General features: G+C 31.6%; 2 protein-coding genes across 9 annotated transcripts; both read right to left on the bottom strand.

The window, feature by feature from the left end:
- Positions 1–465: 465 nt before the first annotated feature.
- On the bottom strand, positions 466–3,201 carry Mrpl55 (mitochondrial ribosomal protein L55). Its single transcript, XM_083043212.1, has one exon. It carries the CDS (start codon positions 3,199–3,201, stop codon positions 2,878–2,880), a length of 324 nt encoding a protein of 107 aa, XP_082899338.1. The 3' UTR covers positions 466–2,877.
- Ctns (lysosomal cystine transporter cystinosin) lies at positions 3,064–22,494 on the bottom strand. 8 transcript variants are annotated; one of them, XM_083043204.1, is made up of 12 exons: positions 22,299–22,494; positions 21,437–21,777; positions 20,938–21,034; positions 9,401–9,453; positions 9,215–9,305; positions 8,496–8,681; positions 7,382–7,622; positions 6,924–7,043; positions 6,500–6,788; positions 6,296–6,398; positions 3,631–3,737; positions 3,064–3,202 (listed from the first exon to the last, which is right to left on the bottom strand). In XM_083043204.1, the coding sequence occupies exons 4-12, from the start codon at positions 9,438–9,440 to the stop codon at positions 3,198–3,200; spliced, it is 1,182 nt and encodes a 393-aa protein (XP_082899330.1). In that variant the 5' UTR covers positions 9,441–9,453; positions 20,938–21,034; positions 21,437–21,777; positions 22,299–22,494; the 3' UTR covers positions 3,064–3,197. The 8 variants fall into 8 exon arrangements, with proteins under 8 accessions (XP_082899330.1, XP_082899333.1, XP_082899331.1 ...); XM_083043207.1 differs by having other exon boundaries at positions 9,401–9,449; XM_083043205.1 differs by lacking the exon at positions 21,437–21,777.
- Positions 22,495–22,726: the final 232 nt, after the last annotated feature.

Below are 22,726 nucleotides of genomic sequence, written 5' to 3'. Positions count from 1 at the left end.
AATGGTGTATAAGAGAATTAAAGCCATTGATTAAAGAAGATATTAAATGTAGAAGAGCCATCAAAATATGCTTATCAATGTTCGTATTAATTTTTTTCCAATGATGCAAATTTAATTAATTAATAATGCACATGTATCATAGATATGCATTGTTGTGTGAATCACACATCTATAAAATAATGTGTGTTAATACTAGCATTTATGTGTTTTTTGCAATATTAAGAGCCGTGTTATTGTGCACGAAAATTTTTGTCGCAGCAGATATTATTTGTTTGTAAAACACTTTGTAGTATTTATATTAGAATAATATTCAATGTGCTAAGTAGATAATTACACAAAAAATAGATAATAATTCGCATACTACAATAAGAGTTTCCGCTCTGCAAATTGCAATTTTATTCTAAGCTATTTTAAAACTAAACTTTTTAATAATATAATATTTTTTATTATATATTTAAAATATTTCATATCGGATATTTCTATTTCTATTTTGTTAGTAAGTTATGAATTAATAATTAAATGCAATTAAAAGCAATAACAAAAAAATTTAAGAATAAACACATTGGACAAATTTTTTAAATTTTCATTGATTTTATGTATATAGCGATCATTATTTAAATTATTTTATTTTTTTTTATATTAACATAATTACGATTCTATTACATTTCAACAAAAAACTCACTTATTATCGTAGTGAAAAAACAGTTGCAGTTTTTCTGCCCTAGTTTTTAATTTTTTCAAAAATTATCAAATTTTTCAAAATTATCACGTTTTTTTTTTTTTTACTTTAAATAGACTATAATTATGATATCAGTTATGATAGTGACCAGCTCGACTTCCATGACATTACCAGGTAATAATCGATCTTATTGTGTCGAAGAATGAACGATGATAGCATCATATGCTGAACGCGTTTTCAGCACCTTGTAGGTGACTCTATCTCCCACATTGTTGCTTAACAATTTTCACACTTCTGTCGCAATGATGATTTCACCGCGGTCGAAAGTGTACGTAAAATAATCATGCTTTGATCGACGCATTGACACATTGTATCACGTTTCCCTAGCCGAAACAATTCAATATGCTGGACACGTATAAAATTTTCCAATGTAATTGAATCGTGTATTATATGCAATATAAAATATAATAGATACAATTATGCAAATAATTAAAACTCTAGAAAATAATCTCTCAATTCCTTTCAGATATTAAAAATCGTTTGGCATATTTTCGGAATCATTCCGCGTGTATATATCAAAAGTTTTTTGCATTAGTAAATTAATTAAACATTATCAGCTTAGAATTTTTTTAGTTTTCATTCTATTTAAAAAAAAAACATAAATAGTGTATATTCTTTTTTCTATTTAATTAGATAATTTTATTTCTTCCTTTTCTCTTTTAATTAAACGTTCGAATTAATGGTATCTCATTTACAGAGTATAGCTTTATATATATAACTCTTTCGGTTTGCGAAAAGATGATGAAAAATTTATAATACATTCACCCTGTGCATCTTTCGCAAACCGAACGAGTTTTTAATCATTGGTTGTAGTGACATTTATACTAATCCATCACTTTCGCTCGCCTTTAACTGCTGCAAAAGAGACTTTCAATCATAGCACGTCGTCGAAAGTTCATCCGCCGTTTCGTCCGGTAATTATTTACGGTTAGCGCGAGGACGAAAAGTGCGTTCCATAGTACGAAGGCGAGAATCAGAGAAAGTCGCGAAGGAAATCGCTTTAAAATAAACGACACGACCGTCGTCGGTCGCTCTCTTGTCACGCGACATACCGCAGAAATAACAGCGCACGTGGAAAAATACGTTTATACGTGCGCCACTTATGGAAAAATACGTCTAATAATAACGGCAATCATATCGTATGGCTTGATGTGAGACCTCGTATTTTGTAAAATGTAGCATGCATACACAAATGGTCGTTCAAGCATCTTTTCTAACATAATTAGTAAAATAATTCGAGATAACTATGAGTAAAATAAAACGCGAATCTCTCATGTATGATACAATGAATTGAATCGAAGCGAAAAGATAAAATTTATTTAACAAATATTTATTGCGATTCGTCTACATTCGTCACACCCGCGTTACAACGAAATTTCACTCGCCGAGCTATGCGACCCTCTCATCCGGATGTGAAAACGGGTTTATTGCCCGAACGATTATTGCCCATTGAAAGAGGAATATTATTCGAAAGCGGTTCGAACCCGTAATCGATTCGATTTCCGTCGCGTATAGTCTACTTTCTTTTTCAAACAAGTTCAAGGACGCTCTGAAGGAAAATCGACGAACTATTATATTCATTTTTATGTTTCATAATTATTTATATTATAAAATATATACCTTTTATGGACTTTGCAATTTTAATAATGAGAAAACTCTGTAGGAAACAAGAGTTTAATATTATCTTGCATAATTGCATATTTATTGTGTTGTCAATTCATTATTGCGTCATTATAAAGAAATTACATACATTATTCTATGTTTGCGAAACAATACTCATATCAGTATGCGATATTCATATCACACGTGATATTTTTTATTTTATACGAGAGATATAACTTATTTAAATATAATTCACGATTTGTCCAATGATAACATATTAGATCTGTTCTACTATATATACTCTGACATATACGATAGAAAAGTTTATAGTAATAGTATTTACATCTCAATACTACAGAAGAAATAGATATGCAATAATTTAAATATTATATAAAACTAAAAATGTACTAAATGTAAAACTAAAAATAGAATAGAAAGGATCTTTGAGTAGATGCTACAAAGAACTGATAGCTTTATACTTTGATATATATATATAAAGCATGTATAATACAGACTTCAGAAATGTTTAGATACAATCACTTCTTAAAGTTGAGATACCTGTTCTCATCGAAGCTATCTTCAATTTCCTCGGTTATGACTACTCTCGTTTTTGGCCTACGCATCTCGAGTCGCCTCTTTTGCTGTTCCTGTGTAAGCTCTGCGAGATTTACTGGGAGAGTTATTATCTTGCGTGGCTCGTGGTACTCGATCTCGATACTATTTCCATCTGGCAGAACAAGAGTTGTAGGATATGTTCGTTCGTATATTGCTCTGTGCTTCTTTGTGATTGCCGCTGTCCAGCAATTAAAATTTCTCTGGCCTATCGCAGAACTGCCAATCCGTGCAAATGAAGCAATCATTCTGAAATAAGCAGACATTTATAAGATTATTAACGTGAGATTTAGATGTATCTTTATATACGTTCACACATAAAGAGTATAAAATAATAACAGTCCCAAGATAGACATAACGAGTAGCTTCTCATAATTACAAATTATAATTTTAAAATGCAATTTTACAATTATAGAGAAATCCAAGTCTTCTTCGTTTATGTGCTATACATACAACGCAATAAATAAATAATAAAAAATACTGCGCGCACACAAATCATGCAAGAGTATCACATTGTTTTTCATAGGTTATGTCATACATTGTATGCAATAATTCGAAACGCTACACGACACATCACCTTTAAATCATTAATAATTTCACACCCGTTAAATTACTCTCTTCTCGTAAAGTATCGGTGATGTGAAAATTTGAGAATAAAGGGAAAAAAAACATCCTACCTGCCGTGATGACTGACGAGACCAACGACTTGATGCGCCGACTTGAAGCTCTGCGCAATCGATAGATCGAGATGTGACGTTGCGCGATGGATCGATAGCTGCGCGTGCTGCCGGGTATCGAATTGCGATTATCAGATTGTTAACCGAAGTTTCGAGACACGAGCGCGACAACGAGCGGTGTCCGGTGTTTATTACATATTTTTGTGCAAAACAGACGGGCGTTGCGTGCTTTTGCGTGCGAATCGACGCGAATTCGGCTCTGTGCGTTTCCACAAGAGGAGGGAGAGCGAAGGAGAGAAGGCGTTCCGAGATATTCGTGTTCTTTTCGACGTCGGCGGAGCAGCGTCTTTGAGTGAGTCTACTATTCAATCTCGTGGGTGAGGGGGGAGGGGGGGAGGAAGCTTTGAATTTGCGTATTATTTTTCGTGCGAATTTCTTACGAAACGATATCAATATAATGTGCGATAATGTTGATCGACGAGGAAAAAAGGATGTCTCGGCTTGCGACGAGTATTATCTTTTTCTAAGCGTTTTGATTTAGAATAGCGCGACAAGCGAGACGCATTTATACGTTGCATCCGCTCTCGGAAGTTTCCTGACAATGACCAGGCAGCTGGATATATTCGGTACGATTCCTGTAAGGAAAGGAATTACGACACATTTTTTAGGTACATATAGTAGCGAGCGGCGATTTCGGAGATTCATCGATCTCCTCCCACTATGCTTATAAGAAAGAAAGAGAGAGCATTAAACTATGGTTAGTAGAGTTAGTCGAGTTAGCGAAGTTATAATTAACCCGGGAATTAAAATAGCCGATTTTCTTTTCATACAGCGAAAGGGAAAGTGCACGTTAAATGTTAACGTAATTTAACCTTTTATTTTTTATCGCATTATAATTCGGAAAAGTATAAATTTATTTATAATAATTATTCACAGTTATTATTTATTTCACAATAGAGGTATGAAAAAGTATAATATAAAAATAAAATATTAATATAAAAATTGAATGCAATAAAAAAATTTATTTATAAAACTAATTTCAAAATTTTTGATTAAATATAAAAAAAATTCTACAGTATAAATTTCTATCAAATTTTTTAATCGATTTATTTATTAAATAAATAAAGAATAACAAATGTTACATAAAAAATAACGACATTCATATATATTATCGATAAAACTTTTAAACAGCGCGATATATATTATCTTTATGCATTATTTCATAATATAGAAATAAAAGGATAGGCATCTATTTCCCGGGTTAATGATGCAAACTACACACACGCATTCATTCAAACGATATACAGAGAACACACACAAAATTGTATTTATTGAACATCTAAATATATTTGAACGATTAATTCTCCCAAATTGTAATGTTTATCTAAAATTACCGCAGTCTTTCACCATCGTGCAATTTATCGCAATTAAATATATATATTATATTATAATATGAAAATCACCGTAAAACATGCTTCATGCGTATATTATCAGTAGTGATATTTATTTATCCTTCTACGGAACATACGATATTTTAAATATATATACTTTAATAATACATTATACATATTTTAAATACAATTCGATAAATTGCACAAAACAATGAAAATCTAAGATTTTATTATAACAAACGTCATAACAAAAATTAATATCTTTATAAAAGCACATATAGCTTTGTCTCTTTCACATAATCCGAGGGGACGTGTGTAAAAAAAGTATATATAAATATATATACAATATAAAATACATCTATATACACACAATATATATTATAATATACAATATTTTTTGCCTACATACATAATTAAAAAAAAAACGTTCCGCGGAATGTGTTTTCAGAATAAATAGAGACGAAAAAAAGAGTATATCAAAATATGCATATCTTTCAATATCATGTATGCTTGTACATGTACCCGTTATACGCACTTTAATTTTTCTAGCTATATCCGATATATTTCTTAACTATATCCAATGTACATGATAAGGACGTATGAGGAAATACTCATGCAACTTTATGTAAAATAATATAAAACACACGCACACACACATGTAGTCAGGGACAGATTTTGAAGGAAATTAAATCCTCGACGAAGTCACTATATTTTGCCATTCAGGTCAATCATCTTCTCATCATTATATCTGTAAAATCAAATCGCTCGCTCTATCTACAATTGTATAGCTTATTTGACGGATTAGATGAATGGTACAGTTATATATATATATATATGATTAGGAAAATCCAATAAATGAATATTTCATTTTTTACGCGAGATTGTTTAATTCATTATGCATATCTTATCAATATGCTCAATTCAATAATACGCAATTAACATAGCGAATTATCGAAATAAATTCATTTTTGTTTAATAGTTAATAAAATCGTGCAATTAACGATAAGTATTTTAAACATGCAACTAAAAATGCAACATAAAACGAAGTTAATAAAAACATATATAGTTTCTACATGCATAAGATATTAATAAAGTACATTTATTGGATTACATATAGAGTATGAGAGATGATTCACACATAAGATGCATTATTCTACTGATAACGGATTAGTATCTTTAAAAAGTGATATGATAAATTAACACGTGACAAGGAAAAACAAATACAAAGCACAGGCAATACTAAAGCATGCATGCATGCATGCATACATACATACCTGTATAGGACATAGTGTTGTATTAAGAAAAATATATCAAATGCCACAGAAAAGAATCCTAGACCAAATTTAGTCGGATCTCCGAAAATACTTTCCCAATCATCTGAGATAAAAATTATGACATATTAAGATTTCGCGAGAATCAATTTATACTTTCTAAATACAAAGCCAAAGAGATAAATTTAATTATATCTATATTTTTACCATAGTTGTAAGCGTTGAGTATCATTTGTAGCATTGATAACATGCCACCGGTAAAGTCTAAGAATATATTTCCTATACTCCAGCCGACCGTGGACTTTCTTCTATAATTGTAAAATGCTTGTGGTACATATTTAATAAGCGTTATACTGAGCTTGACGTAGCTACAGTAGTAGAGGAAATCTAGCCAGTGAATTGTGTTTTGGAAGGATAATATCAAAGATATTAATATAAAAACCGCAAATACCCCATGAATAATACGTGCGGTCGTTGATACTCTTTGATTGCCAATCTAAAGTAAAATTAATACATTTATTAAAGTTTTAGTTGTTAATATATTTATGTCTCAATTTATATGTGGTCTTTACTGTGATATTTGTGTCTCACACAAAAAACTATCTGTTTTAGCTGTTATATATCTAGTTACCTCATAAATAAAACACTGTGCGATAGTTACAACAGTAGCGAATACTGCGTGTAGAGAGAAAAATATATCATTGACTTGTACAGGATTTAAACCTTTTGGATATCGATTAAAATACTCATCCTGAAAATATTTAAATAAATTAATCAGTTATCTTTTTTTTATAAAAAGAATTAAGTTTTTAACATATTAAAAAAGTAAAATAGTCCTATAAATTAAAAAAAAAAAACTTGATCCACATCTTATTCACGTTTAGTGTTTTTGTCAAAGAATTTTTATTTAGAAAATTATTTCTATATGTAATGTTTATTCTCTCTTTTCTTTCTATGCAATCGATAGCTCTTATTTTATTCAAAAATAAAATGAATAAATGGACGTTTTAATCCTTATATTAATTATATAAGCCATGCAGGTATATATATATAATAACGGAGTTAAATATAACTTAAACGATATCTTACCTCAATTTCAGGTATCCAGTAAAGGCCACAATTAAATAATGCGTACAAAAGAAAACCGACAACATTTAATGAGAGATAATCGAAATTAAGTCCCACAACACTTTTACGTTTATAATTAATGTAGATTTGCGGATAAAAGCTCACACTCCATGCTAGAAAATATATCCATCCAACCACAGCACTAATGTGGTACAGCACGTCCGATTTCTCTACAGTCACTCTAACAAATGCTTGAGAGAAACTAAAAAAAAATAAGTATGCAAAAAATTAATTTTACATGGAATAACATGGAATAATAAAATTATTTTAAAAGAAAATTTTGAATTTATAATGTGAAAATAGAATAGAATTTTATATTTGCTCACTTTAAATCGAGAGTTTGTAATTGATCTCGCGGTATAATGATAATTTTATACATTTTTCAATAGCTTGTATAATTATTGCAAATAATAATAAAAGCTCGCGAAATAAATTTTCTTTTACACAATGCTTTTTAAAAGCCAATTTTAGGAAGCACTATCAAGCCTATAATACAATACAATATAAGAATATGTAAAATTTTCAAATATTTTATCACTCATACATATTCCGTTAACGTCACATATTTATCAACATCACTGAAAAATGTATTAAAATCATATTTATATTAGTCGCAGATAAGTTTGAATGTCATCACTGAATTAGGACGTAGTCCGTTCGAAATCTGAATACAGACTGACCAAACTTCGAGTTTCAGCTCGGTTGACAAGTTTAGGTCAAGAGGCTATCTGTGCATTCTTAGCACAGTGCAATGGAACGTGAATGATCAGAATCTTTTCAGAATTAGTCATAACGATAGAGGAGGCATCGGTGCCATAGGTCTCTGCTCTTTTGTTTATTGTTACGCAAGCTTTGATTATGAATACCTATACTACTTCAATTAAATATATTTGTAATCAGTTGTTATAAAATACGTATATGTATATGGGTGTGTATACACACACATACATATACATATACGTGTTTTTTGTTATATAAGCTACAATCATATAATAGCTGATTAAAGCTTAAAAGTTAAAATAAAGAAAATTCGGGAAATTTCTACAAAACAGTTTTATCACATACATATACTTACTCTGTAATATCATTGGGAGTTATATTAGCGCTAACGATTGAATGGCCCGCACTTAGACCTTTTACATAAATAATCCATTCTTTTACATTTGATATAATAGTAAAATTAGTTGGATTTGTAGATATCAAATCAGGATGTTGTACATCTATTATAACTTTTGCAGTTCTGTCATTAGGTAAAACTTCCCTGCAAAATAAGAGACATATGATATATATTTGATTATTTTTTAATATGTATACAATGTTATAACATAATTCTCAAATGCAAATGAATGAGCCATCTCTCAAGTATATCTATGCGAATTGGATGATAAAGTGTAAAGTCCAGGGATGCTATCACATTTTAATAGTATCATTATCTGTCTACTGTTATCAGTACTTTTACAGCATATGATAAGACCAATCTTCTCATGACTATAGCATGCTACGATTAAGTGATACAAGTGGAATGTGGGTGAAATAATAAAATGTATACATGCTGGTTTCAATACTTTTATCATTTATATGCAACATTAATTTCTATCACACAGTTTATAGACATAATCAGTTACAATACCAACATTGCAAATATACACAAAAACTCTTAGAAGCTGTATAGAGAACCATGCAATGTGTAATACATAATAGCCAATAACATCCACATAAGCACTCGATGATATCCATAGCATAGCTTGTGATTGTGATAGCCCATGTTAGCGATACGTAATGAACTATACTCACGTCAGGTAAAAGTTAAATGACTCTTGCTCATTGAGATGTACTTTTAAATCGTGCGGTGACACTTTAAGAGCTCCCTGAACACACGTTAAAGCTGCAAATATATAAAAGACAATATATAATATATACAATAGAGCAAACGAAAGGCATATTTAACATATATATCTCTATGTTTTTTTTACATCTCACCTAGTAATATCAAAGTCCATGTATAATATAACCAGGCCATGGTTGTACTCTAGCTGAAACAAGAGCGTGCAATACGCTTAGACTAACATTATCGCTTCTCAATGCGGAAGGAGTAGGTGCTATCGCAGTCATTATTCCAATGTCACCATTATCATTGCAATCTTTCGCGTGTCATGATATCGCGCGCGTTTACTAGCCCGCGGAATTAATTAAGGTTCGCACCGACAAGACGTGGAACATGAAACGTTGATACGGAGAGAGCATGTTTAACCTCGAAAAAGTATCGGGGTCATCATTCGTTCACGACACGTTGACATTTCTCGTTGCAGCTGCGTCTCACTAGCTGTCAATCACTGACACTTGTCTATGATCTCGATGAATGACAGATGCAACATATGTTTCGCGACTTTGTTATATTGTCGACGCGATGGAATTTCCGCGCTGACAGTGTCAATAATATTAAATAACGTCGACGACGGCGATGACAATATTGACGTTAGGATCTTTCACCGATGGAATGTTACTAAAAAAAAGAACATGATATCACACAGACTTAACCTCGACAGCGCGACGATTTCACGGGAGGTTAAAAACGATAAAGAATGATAAGAAGCCATTAATGGCGTGACACTCACTCAGCTGGCATATTATCTGGCGGCAAGAAATTGAAAACGTAATGCGTGTGCAGACTCAGCTGTTTGATAGAGATTCTTGTTAAAATTTTTACGAAATGCGATAATAATATTTTTCCCTCGTATTGTAAAATACGACAGTATTTTAGAGATAACGTTTGACAAGAACAAAACTTTTAATGAGATGTGAAACATATATATATATATATCTTTCTCTCTCTCTATGCACATATATAATATAATATCTCAGAAATATTAATGTGATTATTGCATAATATATATAATGATACAGATAGAGTGAAAATTTAATTAGTTATAGTCAGAACTAACTAACGTTAACACTAATCAACGCGATTAATTAAAGATCTAAAATTATTTCACTGGCAAGAGAGAGAGTTTGACCATTTAAACTTAAACGATCTTAATGATCTTAACGATCTTAATGAATTCGATTTCCTGCATCTCTTTCATTCTAAATCTAACTGATATAATCAGAAAATGTATTGAATTTAATTATTAATATTAACATAGCGTTCGCACATTTATTCTGTCAACACTCACATATTCGATATTTGTTCTTTTCCTTCTCTGTGTTTGTTTCTGTCTTTAATCGACGATAAACTTAATACGCTATAGCGTAGGTCAAATCTCAGTGAAGTTCCATCGAGATTCTAAAAAGACTAACGCGAGTTTTCGTAAAAAATAGAAAAAAGATATGAAGAGTATGATAACGATGATATAATGAGCAAGAGAGAGAAGGAGGGAGAACGAACAATATATCACACAAAATGACGATGACAAATTTACTTTTGACAAGGCATATATTTATTTTTTGCATGTCGTAAAAAATTCGCATGATAAAAATGATGAAAAAAAAACGGATATTTTATGCAGCTAAAAGGACGTTAGAGTTTAACGGGACTAATAAGCCGGATTATATATGGAAATTAATATGATTAATTAATTAAGAGAGGAAGATGCATATAGGTAATTTAATCAAATAAAATAAATTTTTATTGGAATTCTCGCATTCGTAGCATATTTTCATCGATCCTTTGTTTCGTTATATCTCTTTTTTCATTCGCAATGTTTTTATTCATAAAATTTGATATTAAATATATATTTTTTTCTACTCCATTATATGTAGCAAGGATAAATTTACTTTCGTGAAATTTTTATTACATGTATATGTGTACTGTAGTTTGAAACATGAAATATATTTTTTATTATAGTTCGAATAAATTTGCAAAATACCGTTCTAACAATAAGACATAGAGTAAGCGTATGCGTGAGAAAACAAAACAGAAATTTTTTATAACTATAGTTTTGCGAATTTATTTGCGACATGTATGCGATTAATGCGCAGAAAAAATGTAATTACTGTAACTTAATATCATAAAAGAGCTTAATTAGAATCGGATTAGAAGAACAATATATTTCACAAAAATGAGGCAAAAACCCGGGGGATAGAAAGATAATAATCGCTCATTCATATCGTATTTACTTAAATTTGTTGTAACGTGATTTTTTTTATTACGGCAAATTTAATTAAGCGTAAGAATTGTAGACGATTATTAGGAGGCGTCTTCTACTTTTTCGGTGACAATGTTACCACTATATCCCGTTATCGCGTATTATTCGTTAATTTATACTACGATACCGCGAACGATTTAAGTACGGGCGAGAATTAAAATCTAGGCGACCGAGTATAATAACGAGATTATCATAAATTAAAGATTTAAGCCCGACTGCGCCAGGCCTGTTGGATCAGCTGACTTAACGTCCGTTTCATGCTAATTTCTTATTACGGGCAATTACTTAATCGTGCGCGTTCCAATGTGGGTTAAACGGTCGCCACTGATTAGAAAGTATAATTCAACACACAGCAACTCATTAATATTATTTCGGAGACATATTATATTGATATAAATTCCGACACGGTCATGTATTTCGCTTTGGGACTTTCATAGATTCTACATTCCTAAGTTTCGAAAGACATATATAACATTTTATGTTCAGACGAAAAGATGATATTATATGAATAATTTATAGTGAGAAAATCATTATATTAATTATTCAATTAAGTAATTAATTTCATTCCTTTTTTTACCTATATGACAAAGATTATTATTAGCACTTATGATTTATATGATCATAATTTAGTGGAGATAAACTTTATTCAAATATACTTTTCTACGTAACTTTTTATCTAAAATTTACAATATAATATAATATAAATTGCGCGTTTTTTTATACAATTCATACTTGACACTGAAAAATATGTACCCAGCACAATAAAAAGTGCGACAATAATTTCTCTTAGGACCGTAATTCTTTTTTTAATATCCACCGCCGAAATGTCATCGAGGTGGAGAACATTTCACCTTTCTCGTATATTCGAGATATTTAGGGGATCCGCCCGTTCTCTCTTCTTATTTCTCTCTTTTCTCGCACTCTCCTTGATACATTAAGGCAAAATGTCGACATTACAGCCACGCGTCGCTCAATATATCATTATACAAGGTGTGCTTACACCGCGCTTTGAACGATTCGCGGCATCGGCGACGACGGCGACCCTTCTGAATCTCACTCCGGGATTTATTTCGCGCGACATTATTATTCCATCGGAATTATTGGCGCAATTAATTGCCTCTAGCTAAACGGTTTTAAATACTCCGTGTCGCGCGCGCACTGTCGCCGGCTCTTTTGTCGCCCGTTCGAGGCCCCCCGATCGATGGAGCGCGAAAAATACGGTCGCCGGCCACTCGCTCTCTTTGCCACCGTGTCTGTCTATCATTGATCATCGAGAAATTTTTTATGACTTTATTTCGGATTTTTAACAGGACTTTTTTTCTCCTACACAGAAATATACGCCTTAATATATGAGCTTTTACGTTCTTGAACTTCGAGACGAATTATGAATTTGCCGAATAGTGGAAAGTCAACATTGGCGTTAGATAAAAATCGTCACTTGTGTGTATGTGTGTCCCAAATTTCAATGTTCTACAATTTCGATATGATTAGATATTTTATTTACATTGTGAGGCACAAATTATATCAGCAAAAGATTATTGTAAATCACCTTTGAGCGCTCGCTTTTGCTCGCTCTGAAAACCTTTTTCATTTTGCCATTGTTTGTCGCCTGTTCGATGCGTTGTTTGTTAAATATTTGCATTTGACTAGGCGCGATAATTTATCTAATTTATTTAATTTTCATACCCATAGTTATATACATATACAATGATTTTATCTCTACAATAACATGTGACAGGGGAGCAACGTTCGACTGCTATGATGCAATTTTCTCTTATTTAGTGGCTTCATTCCCTCAATCATGATTTTCGTTTGAAAAGAGAGAATTCAGTTTTGCGTCGTGTATCCGCGTGTTTATAACGTGTTCGTGTCCCTACAATGCGGAGAATAATAATATTCATTGTAAAGCGATTTTTCTCCGTTCAGTGACTGCAGTCGCGAAATTACAGTCGCAAAAAAAGGGAATTTAGTTTTCATTAATTTCCGTTTGATCCCATAATTTATTACGCATTTTCGAAAAACACAAACCGGCGTGCAATAGTCGCATATTATAAATTATTAGGAGTTGGTGCCTTTCTCGTGCATGCAGCGATGTATCATTTTCTATACGGAAATAGCCGTACGATTGCCAGAATTCGTGTGCATACGGGGTAGTCGAAAACAGCTTGTAATAGCTACGTCGAAATTTGAGCACTGATGCTTTTACCGTATGAATATTGATGGCCATTGTCCATCGATGTGTGAATTTTATGGCTGACGACGAGGCGCGTTGTAATATTGTCGCGAGATTATTTTTACAACGACATGGAGTTGGCGGCACATTTCTAGAAAATGTCGACAAATATTTTCGATCTATATTTCTTATCATTTAAAAGACACATATTTTTCTATCAATCATAAATTTAATTTTGAAAGTATTATGACATCATATGCGTGCGCGATGTTAACGATTATTAATTCAACATCAAAATATTTAATTTCATGTATGTAACTCGACCGTATTTTTTAATTAAATGTCGCTAATCTTGTGTGCAAAGTAAAAATGAAATATTTTGTCGCTTCTTTTTTCTCGTATGATATATAGTATTTATTCTGCGATCGCTTCATGATTTTCTTGTATGCTTTAGTCGATTATCAACGTAAATTCACTAGTTTTTGATCTACTCTTTATTGTAGTGCATATACACAGTGCATCATCATCCAGCGTTTGATAGTACTGTAATATCGAATTTCGTGAGGTGTTGAAGCATATAATACTTAAATAGCAAAAAAAACTATGTTGCTAATATTTATAAAATATAAAGATGATATCAGAAGCGATATATATAATTGTGTGTCACAAGCTTTTAACACTATAAAAATATATTTACATCTTCTTTAAATATACAAAAAGCTTTTAAAAATGATGCATGGCCATTAGATTTTTAAAATATCTATGTTTAAACAACAACATAAAATACATTAAGCTATCGCCGTTGAAATATTAGATTTTTAGAAATATAAGATATAGATTTCTATTATACTTTATTTTAATTTTTTTTTCTTTTCTCTAAGTTTTTCATTGTTACGTGATAGAAATTAATGTTTAATTTTATTCAAATTTTGTGTAAAAAATAACTCATTACTTTAAATATGTTTGAACCAAATATATTTGATCTTTAATACTAATAATCATTAATGCTAATTAATTTTGTTGCTTTATAAAGTTTATACTATAGAGAGAGAATTATATATGTATATTATTACTAAATTGTATAACATCTTTCTCTTTGGTTTATTTTTGCGAAAAATTGATAATACAAATCTGCATGCGATGCTTTTATCTCGTTTCTCTTTTTATTTATTTTACTTGGTTTATTTTATTTAGTGTGGTTTGTCAGTTATTTTTATATTTTGTTTTAATTCCATAAAAAACATTCACATTGTTGTGCTACTTCACAGACTTTCTATCTCTAATTTCCATCACAAATTTTTGATCTCGTAAAAAATAGCGGCACTATAATATATGCATTACGTATGCTGGAGTTAAAACTTCTTTAAACTGTTTTGAACTTTATCATGCTTTGAAAATAAGATGAAGAAGATGATATTATATTAGTTGCTAGAGAAGTAAATCTAATTTTTAAAATATAATACATAAAATACATACATGTGTAAAGAACATATATAAAGTCTACAGATAATTTTTAATTAATTAGATATTGTTATTGCCATAAATAATTATTTAATATTAATTTTGTAGAATCATTATAAAAGTGTAAGCGGTAAATTTAAATTCTTTTATAATATTTCCTCTTGTTGAAAATAAATAAAACCATGTACTATCTATTATAATTACAATATTAAAATTTAATTACTAATTAAAGATATTAATTGAAATTTTGAAAAATTATAACATTTGATTTTTTACTGCATCTTAGCCTGAAGACACATGTGTAGACATGTGGACCATTTTTTTCTGAAATTGTAGATTGATCGTTAAATTATCAAAATAGCTCTCTCTGTTTCTTTCATCGTTGATTTAATTAATGAAGTTGTTAGATGTCGATATTGATTGAGTGACATGTTTAAACGACTAATTTGGGAAAAGCTGCGATGAGTCTGTCGTTAACTATTATTGAAGTGACAATAGCGAAATCGCTTCTGACATTTGATCAGTTGATCGGAAACTTGATTAGTAATCGATGAGCCAAGAATACATAATCATCAATTGCATCAATAATCTCGATTTATCAAAAACACACTCGGCACTTCAAATTGGCGATTTGACAATTATTACATATTTTACTAATGTATATATATATATAAATAGTTAATAGGTGTAGATCATAGCGGTAATACATAATCGCATAAAAACATAATATACGCATAAAAAAATGATAAATCAATAATATGCATGAAAAATACACAAAAAAATGCATAAAAATGCATAAACTAAAAATATGCATAAAATAATGATAAACCAATAATATTGTGACAGAGTGCAATTATAAAACAAATTATTAAATCTTTACTTTTCTTTTTGAAGATTTTTTTAGCGAATATTTCTGAAGAGTATTTTGATAATTTGTATAAAATTTATTGACATTCTATCTTACATATTTACATTGTATATGTTATAATGCGAATAATAAGATTATTCTAATATATGTATGTACTTTATTTGTTACAGGTAGCATTGCGATACACAGTGCGATTCACGCGTCGCGCCGGGAGTGCCGTGTAAAGTTTCGCGTGTCGGGAATGCCGTTTAAAGTGTCGGGCGATCGTAATTATTCGTATTTTCGCGAGTGTCGTGAGTGCTACCATGGACTAAGAGAGGAGGAGGAGGCCCGGGGAGGCATCGGGCGACATCGGGGCAACTGTGAGGTATGCAAAAACCTTTTTTTTTTGCATTGTTTGTAAGATATTCAATCGTCCAGACTTTCAAAATACCCTGTATACACATATACACACATGTATATATATAATTTGTATATTTTGTTTTCAGATCAATGTGCTGTGTATTACAACTTCGCTATTGCACGTATCGGTGAGTGAGAAATTGTTTATTTTTATAACATTTCTATAGCGGTAATAGGAATGTGTGAAACGTCTCATTTTTCGTGGAAACTCATAAATAATAAAGAGTTCTGACTTTATTTTCAATAGTTCTAGAGTTCTTGATAATTTAAACAAATAGTTCTGGCGATTAAACCAAAGAAAATATCTATAGACAAATTGATATGCCAACTTTACGCAGCATATATCATTTTGTCCTACGACCTTTTCCTTATCAATAATTGTTCAAATTTAAAAGATTTACAAATCTATAAGAGTTGTAAGAAATTCTGCCTTTTATTTTTTACTGATATGCTGCTTGAAATTGGCATATCAGTTTGTCTTTTCCACCTATCAAGAACTGTCGAACTATTGAAAATAAAGTCAGAATTCTCAACTATTTATGATTTTCCATGAAATGATATGCTAGCTTCACACACACCGCGTAACGTGTTACCAAGTGAGATTATCGCTTTAGTTGGCAAAATTGCAAAGTGTAAAGTAGAAATTCCTGGCATACAAATTATAACAGTTAATAACCAGAGCGCACATACATAACGCGTAAGTAGATAATCGAATTAATTGCGGCGCGCGCGTTCAAATAAATATATCCTCGTTCTCGCGCGATGAAACCGTGCTGTAAAATTCAATATAATGCGAGATATAATATACATATCGCGCGCGCGCGTGAGATATAGGCAATATGCAATTTCCGCTCATGGCCGATAACGTGTCATCGCGTAAATAAATAAAAATGATGTCGTATGTTGTTGGCAAAACGAAATCCGGTCGAATTTACAAATCAGTGGAACGAGAGTGAATATTACACCATTTGTTTATCCCATTCCGCCGAATTGCTAATTCGTGCAACCGAGTGTCCGATATCCTCAAACAATAAGCGGCCCCGTGGATTAAACTCCATTTATGTTTTTCATTATAACGATCAAATTATCGCGTCGCTCTCACGTTTATGACTTCGTGGCGCACGTTACGTTGTAATTTTATTTAACGTTATTCATCGTGATAATGGAAATGAAATAAAATCCATGCTGGATCGCAACGCAAGCGATGTGAATAACTCAGAATAATATAAGTTATATTTGAAATTAATTCCAATTAATTTTCTAGATTGAAATTAAATTTGTAAAATTGCAATTCAATTCGGTAAAACACGCGCTCTTCAGCCGCACTATTTAAAATTAATTACTCGAAATTGATTGATATGTCATCGATGAAACAAAAACTTTTTCTATAATTTAGTATCTCAAGAACAATTTTTAAAATGCCTTATTCACATGCTTCATCGTTTTATCTTTCAAAATCAATATATCTGAACTGTATGAATGTATGTATAATGCCTCAAGCTTAATATCTTTAATTAATTGATAGTCGATTTCTATTCTAACATGACGTGACAAATTTGCACATATTATTACACATATTAAATGTATTAATAATTTTAATACATTTTAATCATTAATATATTTGGCTGTCAAGCGCACGGATTAGTTGAGAAAACTTACTAGCGTAATTCGATTATCTTATTTATGACGATAAGAATAGTTCGTGTCGCATCAATAAAAAGATCAGTCATTGTTCTGTGACTGATCAATATCGCATTACGCGTATAAAATATGCAACATATGTTATTTAATGGATGCGTTCCTTGAATAGGAATGTTCGTGGTTATTTAAAAAAATCGTTCACAAGAATCAATTATATATTATTCATTAACACTAGCATATTAATCAATTTTATCACATCAATCTTAATTTTATCACATTAATTTTTTAAGAGCAGATTCTTTAATTAAATTAGAATTGATTTTTCCTCAGTTTAATTCGATAAAAAATTTCACACAGATTTGCACCCTTCTTTTCATCGCTTTTTTGTCCTGAAAGAAAGATTGCGCGCGATCGATACCTTAAACTCGATGCGTCCGCGAAAAAAACTCTTTGCTCGCAATGTCAGCAGCTTGCGCAATAACACGATACTATGCTACGCTAATCAAGAACGAATGCTACGAACGCTAATCACATTTTTATCGTTCCTGCCATAGTAACGTTGCCCGTTTCACCTTGACTGATCGAGAGAGTTCAAGTCGCTTTCGATTTAGCCGGCTATAACGTAACTTGATCGATCTCCTTTCGTTGCTCGGTAATGGAGTATGGAACGAGATGCTTGGTCTCGAATTCTGCATCGCGTATCGTAGATTCGTCGCGAAATTTCCATTCGTTGCGAATAACGGATTTTTGTTTACAATATGCTGTAGGCGATTTTGTGGAATTTTCAACGAAAACAACTTGCGTCGTTAACACTGTATTTGTGCGACGTGCCCCGTTTGGCGCTTTTTGTCGCTATTCTGTGCGACGTCGATAAAAGCGCCGTTCTATCTAGCACGAAGAAGTTAAAAAGCTCGCGTAAGCCCGTGTGCCCGATCCGGCGTGTTCATGAATAATTCACAATTTATTGAGTTTTAATATCAATATCGACGCGATCGCGGATTAATCGACTGGCATGACCGGTCAATATTTATGTACTTTTCTAAGCGACGTTCATGAGACCTGTCACGATTTGTTGACCTTTTTTTTTCACCGATTCAAAATTATTCATTTCTCAATTGACGTGTGTCAATTGTAGTTTTTCCGTAGTGTAAATGGCTTCATCAAAATTTTATCATTTTATTCCATTTTCGAAAAATCCACATGCGAAAACAACAATAGCATCGTAATATAGACATAACCGGAATAAATAAAATTGTCAATATCGATATTTGCAATGTTTTTATAACCAGATACTTGTTTTATTACCATTGAAGATGTGCTTTGGAAGCGAATCTACTTTAGAATTTTATCTGCAACAGCAGATTACGATAATCGATTGACATAATTAAATAACTTGTAACAACGTACACGTGTGATACATTCGTGAAGATATTCGCGATAATAGTTGATTCCTCCTTTTCTCTCTCTCTCTTTTTTCTTTCTCTCTCTCATTACATTATGCAAGACTGTCACTGATTGATACGATATTCAAGATAGAAATTGATAGCAAACGATTTCGATTTTAAGAAAAGATTGTGAAGCCCAATTAAATAATTGTTCGAAAATATTTTTGATATAAAATCATTCATATTGTAGTTTTCCTTAATGAAGGCTTACATGTTTATATTATTAAATTATTCTTTACTTCCAAGTAATCATTCATATTGTAGTTTTCCTTAATGGAGGCTTACATGTTTATATTATTAAATTATTCCTTACTTCCAAGTAATTAAATTTATTTAATTCGCATAAATATCGTATGATTTATTAATTTATTAGAGAGATTTAAAGAAAAAAAATATTCTATCATAATTAATAATATCGGATAATCAATCACAATCTCACAATTATCTCGAATATATCTAGAGTAATAATTTTAAAATTGTAAACTTAGAGATTATCATTTGGTATAAAACACTTGACTCTGAAGTAATTGTCGGGAATAATTATTTCCTGCTCGATATTCTTAAATTCCATGCAAATATTACTTAAGACAATGGTTGTGCACACACGAAGAATTTGTTGGGTGTGTGCGAGAAATTCTTGCGACTTACGAAAGTGGCCTTGCGTTTTGTTAACACGTGTAAAACGTGTTTTGTGACTTACGGCCTATTTGCAACCACATTCAGTGCCCTCGTTTTTCCTGATTTCGAATAACGACACGCCTGCCGATCGTGCGATACAAAACGGCTCACCATCCTCCTCCTCTCTCTCCCCTTCCCTTTTTCGATCGATTTTGATTTCACGGCCAGTTTCACGGAAATTAAATCATTGTACGATCGGCGAAAATGACGGATCGCTTTGTCGTAAATTCATGCGGCGCAAAATCCTCACTATTCGTCCCCGCCATATAGTGATCGTTTAACGGTACTTTATCGTGATAGATGTGTCTCCCTTTTAGCGTTCCTTCAATGAACGTGCACGCGGAAGAGAGACTCCATGCGATTGACGATTTATATATATAGCACCCCATAGGGTGCAGAGTGGAAGACGAATCAAAGTTCATTTTAGCTCATTTTATATTGAATTAAAGAAAAAAAAGCGCATATGTGTACGTGCGTGTTTCACGATTGCAGCATTAGCGGCATTAGCTACTGATTAAGTGGGTAATAACGTGATAATTCATCATTTTATTCAGCTTATTTCCGTCACTGTCTCTGACACGCCGTTCATTATATCTATCGTGGCGTTATTTCAGTCGATTTAAACGATTGTTACGATGCGGTTCTGCTGGTTTTTCCATCCTTGATTTATATCGATAAAAGTTTGCGCCGCAGCGCTCACTCACCTGTCAAATTTCGCTCACAGCCACGACAGTTAAAATCTACCGTCGAGATACAGAGACGTTCAATCTCTGCGCGTTACAATAGACTTCACGGGATCGTCTGTAACGAGAAGCTCTTTATTAAAGACTGCTGAAATATGCATGTCATTCGATGACAGAAAAAAATATTTCTTTAAGTGACTTCTTTTTTTTTTGAGCGACAGTGTAATTTATTTTTCTTTGCTTCATCTCATCAACTCTGTATCAATCATTGATTTTGATTTTGATTGACTAAATATTGATATAATGAAATAATATCGTAAAATCGATAATATATATGTTATGTATTAACAAATGTCAATAGAAAAATTAGTAATTAGCAAACAGGAAAAATTTTGTGTAAACATTTTGAAATTAAAATCTTTAGATTAACTTCACTTAATAATTACATTCCAAGAATTTGCTTTTGTTCATACAAAAAAAATTTCTCAATATCTTATAGAAAATAAATTTAAAAACGTACCACTATCTTGTTATCGATCAATCAATCCAATTTGAACAAATACATATCACATATCTGAGATTTTTCAATTCTGTTACATCTAGAATCATGTAGTTATCATCCCGGTGAAAAAATATTATTAATCTCAAACTCGACACCGTATAATAAATCCAGCTTGTCGATGATTTCACCGAATGATAATGTCGACTTTAATCTCCAATCGAAGACTTTATGTCAACTTTATTGATTGAATTTTAATATTTCCATAAAATTGAATATATTCGACGTCCTTACACTCGTCCTTTCCCTTCCCTAAATTCACACGGTTTCTTAATCTTGAAGAATTTGAAATATATTTTTCCCTTTAGAAAAAAAATTAAGTTATCAATTTTTACTTATAATTATGCTTTGCGTTACTAAAATATTTCGGTTTTGCATACAAAATATTTAATATTTTGTATAATATATGTATAAAAATAAAAAAATCAAATATTTTTTGAAAAAGATTATCACATATTTTTCACAAGTCACAGCTTTATAACAATTTCATTGAAATTGATCAAATCGCCTAAAATATATGACTATAGATTCACATAGATAGTGATGACATAATTATTTTTTTCAATGCAAAACAATTTTTTTTTAATTTGTAAAATTTAAAGTTGTTGAAAAATAATTCACTATCTCCCCGATAACACAAATCTTATTAATATTATCTCTTCTACAATGAATAATTACACGATAAAGGCACACATTTACGTGATGATAATAGCGAGTTTCTATTTTGATTCAAACTCGACAACATAGCTTAGACAACAAACTCATCTAATTTGTCACAGTCAACTGTCGCGACGACCGTTTTCGTGCGGAAAATCGAGCTCACCATTACATCAGAAGCACCGATTACGTTGAAAATAATGGGCGAAAACATCCGCAACAATTCTTCTCTAATTGTAAGATAAAAGATTGTCTTTTTTTTTTCCCCCTAATAAACGTGACAAAATCGCGACGTTCACCGCGTTAAAAAACCGTGACCGGTTCGGTCGAGCGTACGATGCGACTCGCAAAGACCCGCACCGGAACACTCATATATAAATCCTGTAAGAGAGTCTCCCCCCTCTTGCTAAAATCTTTTCCCTCCTATACACCCGATGGTGTGCCCCTCCATCATTCTGCTTCCGATCATTTCTGGTCGCTTGTTCTCCATGTGAATAAAATCATTCGATTTCGCACGATTTCAACATCCTAATGACATTGCAAATATTCGCTTAAGATGCGCTTTCTTTGGCGAAACGCTCGATACACAATGAA

Source organism: Prenolepis imparis, unplaced genomic scaffold (assembly GCF_030444845.1).
Source record: "Prenolepis imparis isolate NDT839.2.m4 unplaced genomic scaffold, iyPreImpa1.0 SCAF_7, whole genome shotgun sequence".
Taxonomy (NCBI): domain Eukaryota; kingdom Metazoa; phylum Arthropoda; class Insecta; order Hymenoptera; family Formicidae; genus Prenolepis; species Prenolepis imparis.
Note: the sequence above shows the minus strand (reverse complement) of the source record. Positions and strands in the feature narration are given on the sequence as shown.

Excerpts from the sequence above, each read along its gene's own strand:
- Mrpl55 (XM_083043212.1), bottom strand. The coding sequence starts at position 3,201 with ATGATTGCTTCATTTGCACGGATTGGCAGTTCTGCGATAGGCCAGAGA.
- Ctns (XM_083043204.1), bottom strand. The coding sequence starts at position 9,440 with ATGGCCTGGTTATATTATACATGGACTTTGATATTACTAG. Across the intron at positions 7,044-7,381 it reads ACTGGATACCTGAAATTGAG|GATGAGTATTTTAATCGATA; the intron begins GTAAGATATCGT and ends AAATATTTTCAG. Across the intron at positions 6,789-6,923 it reads CACAGTGTTTTATTTATGAG|ATTGGCAATCAAAGAGTATC; the intron begins GTAACTAGATAT and ends ATTTTACTTTAG.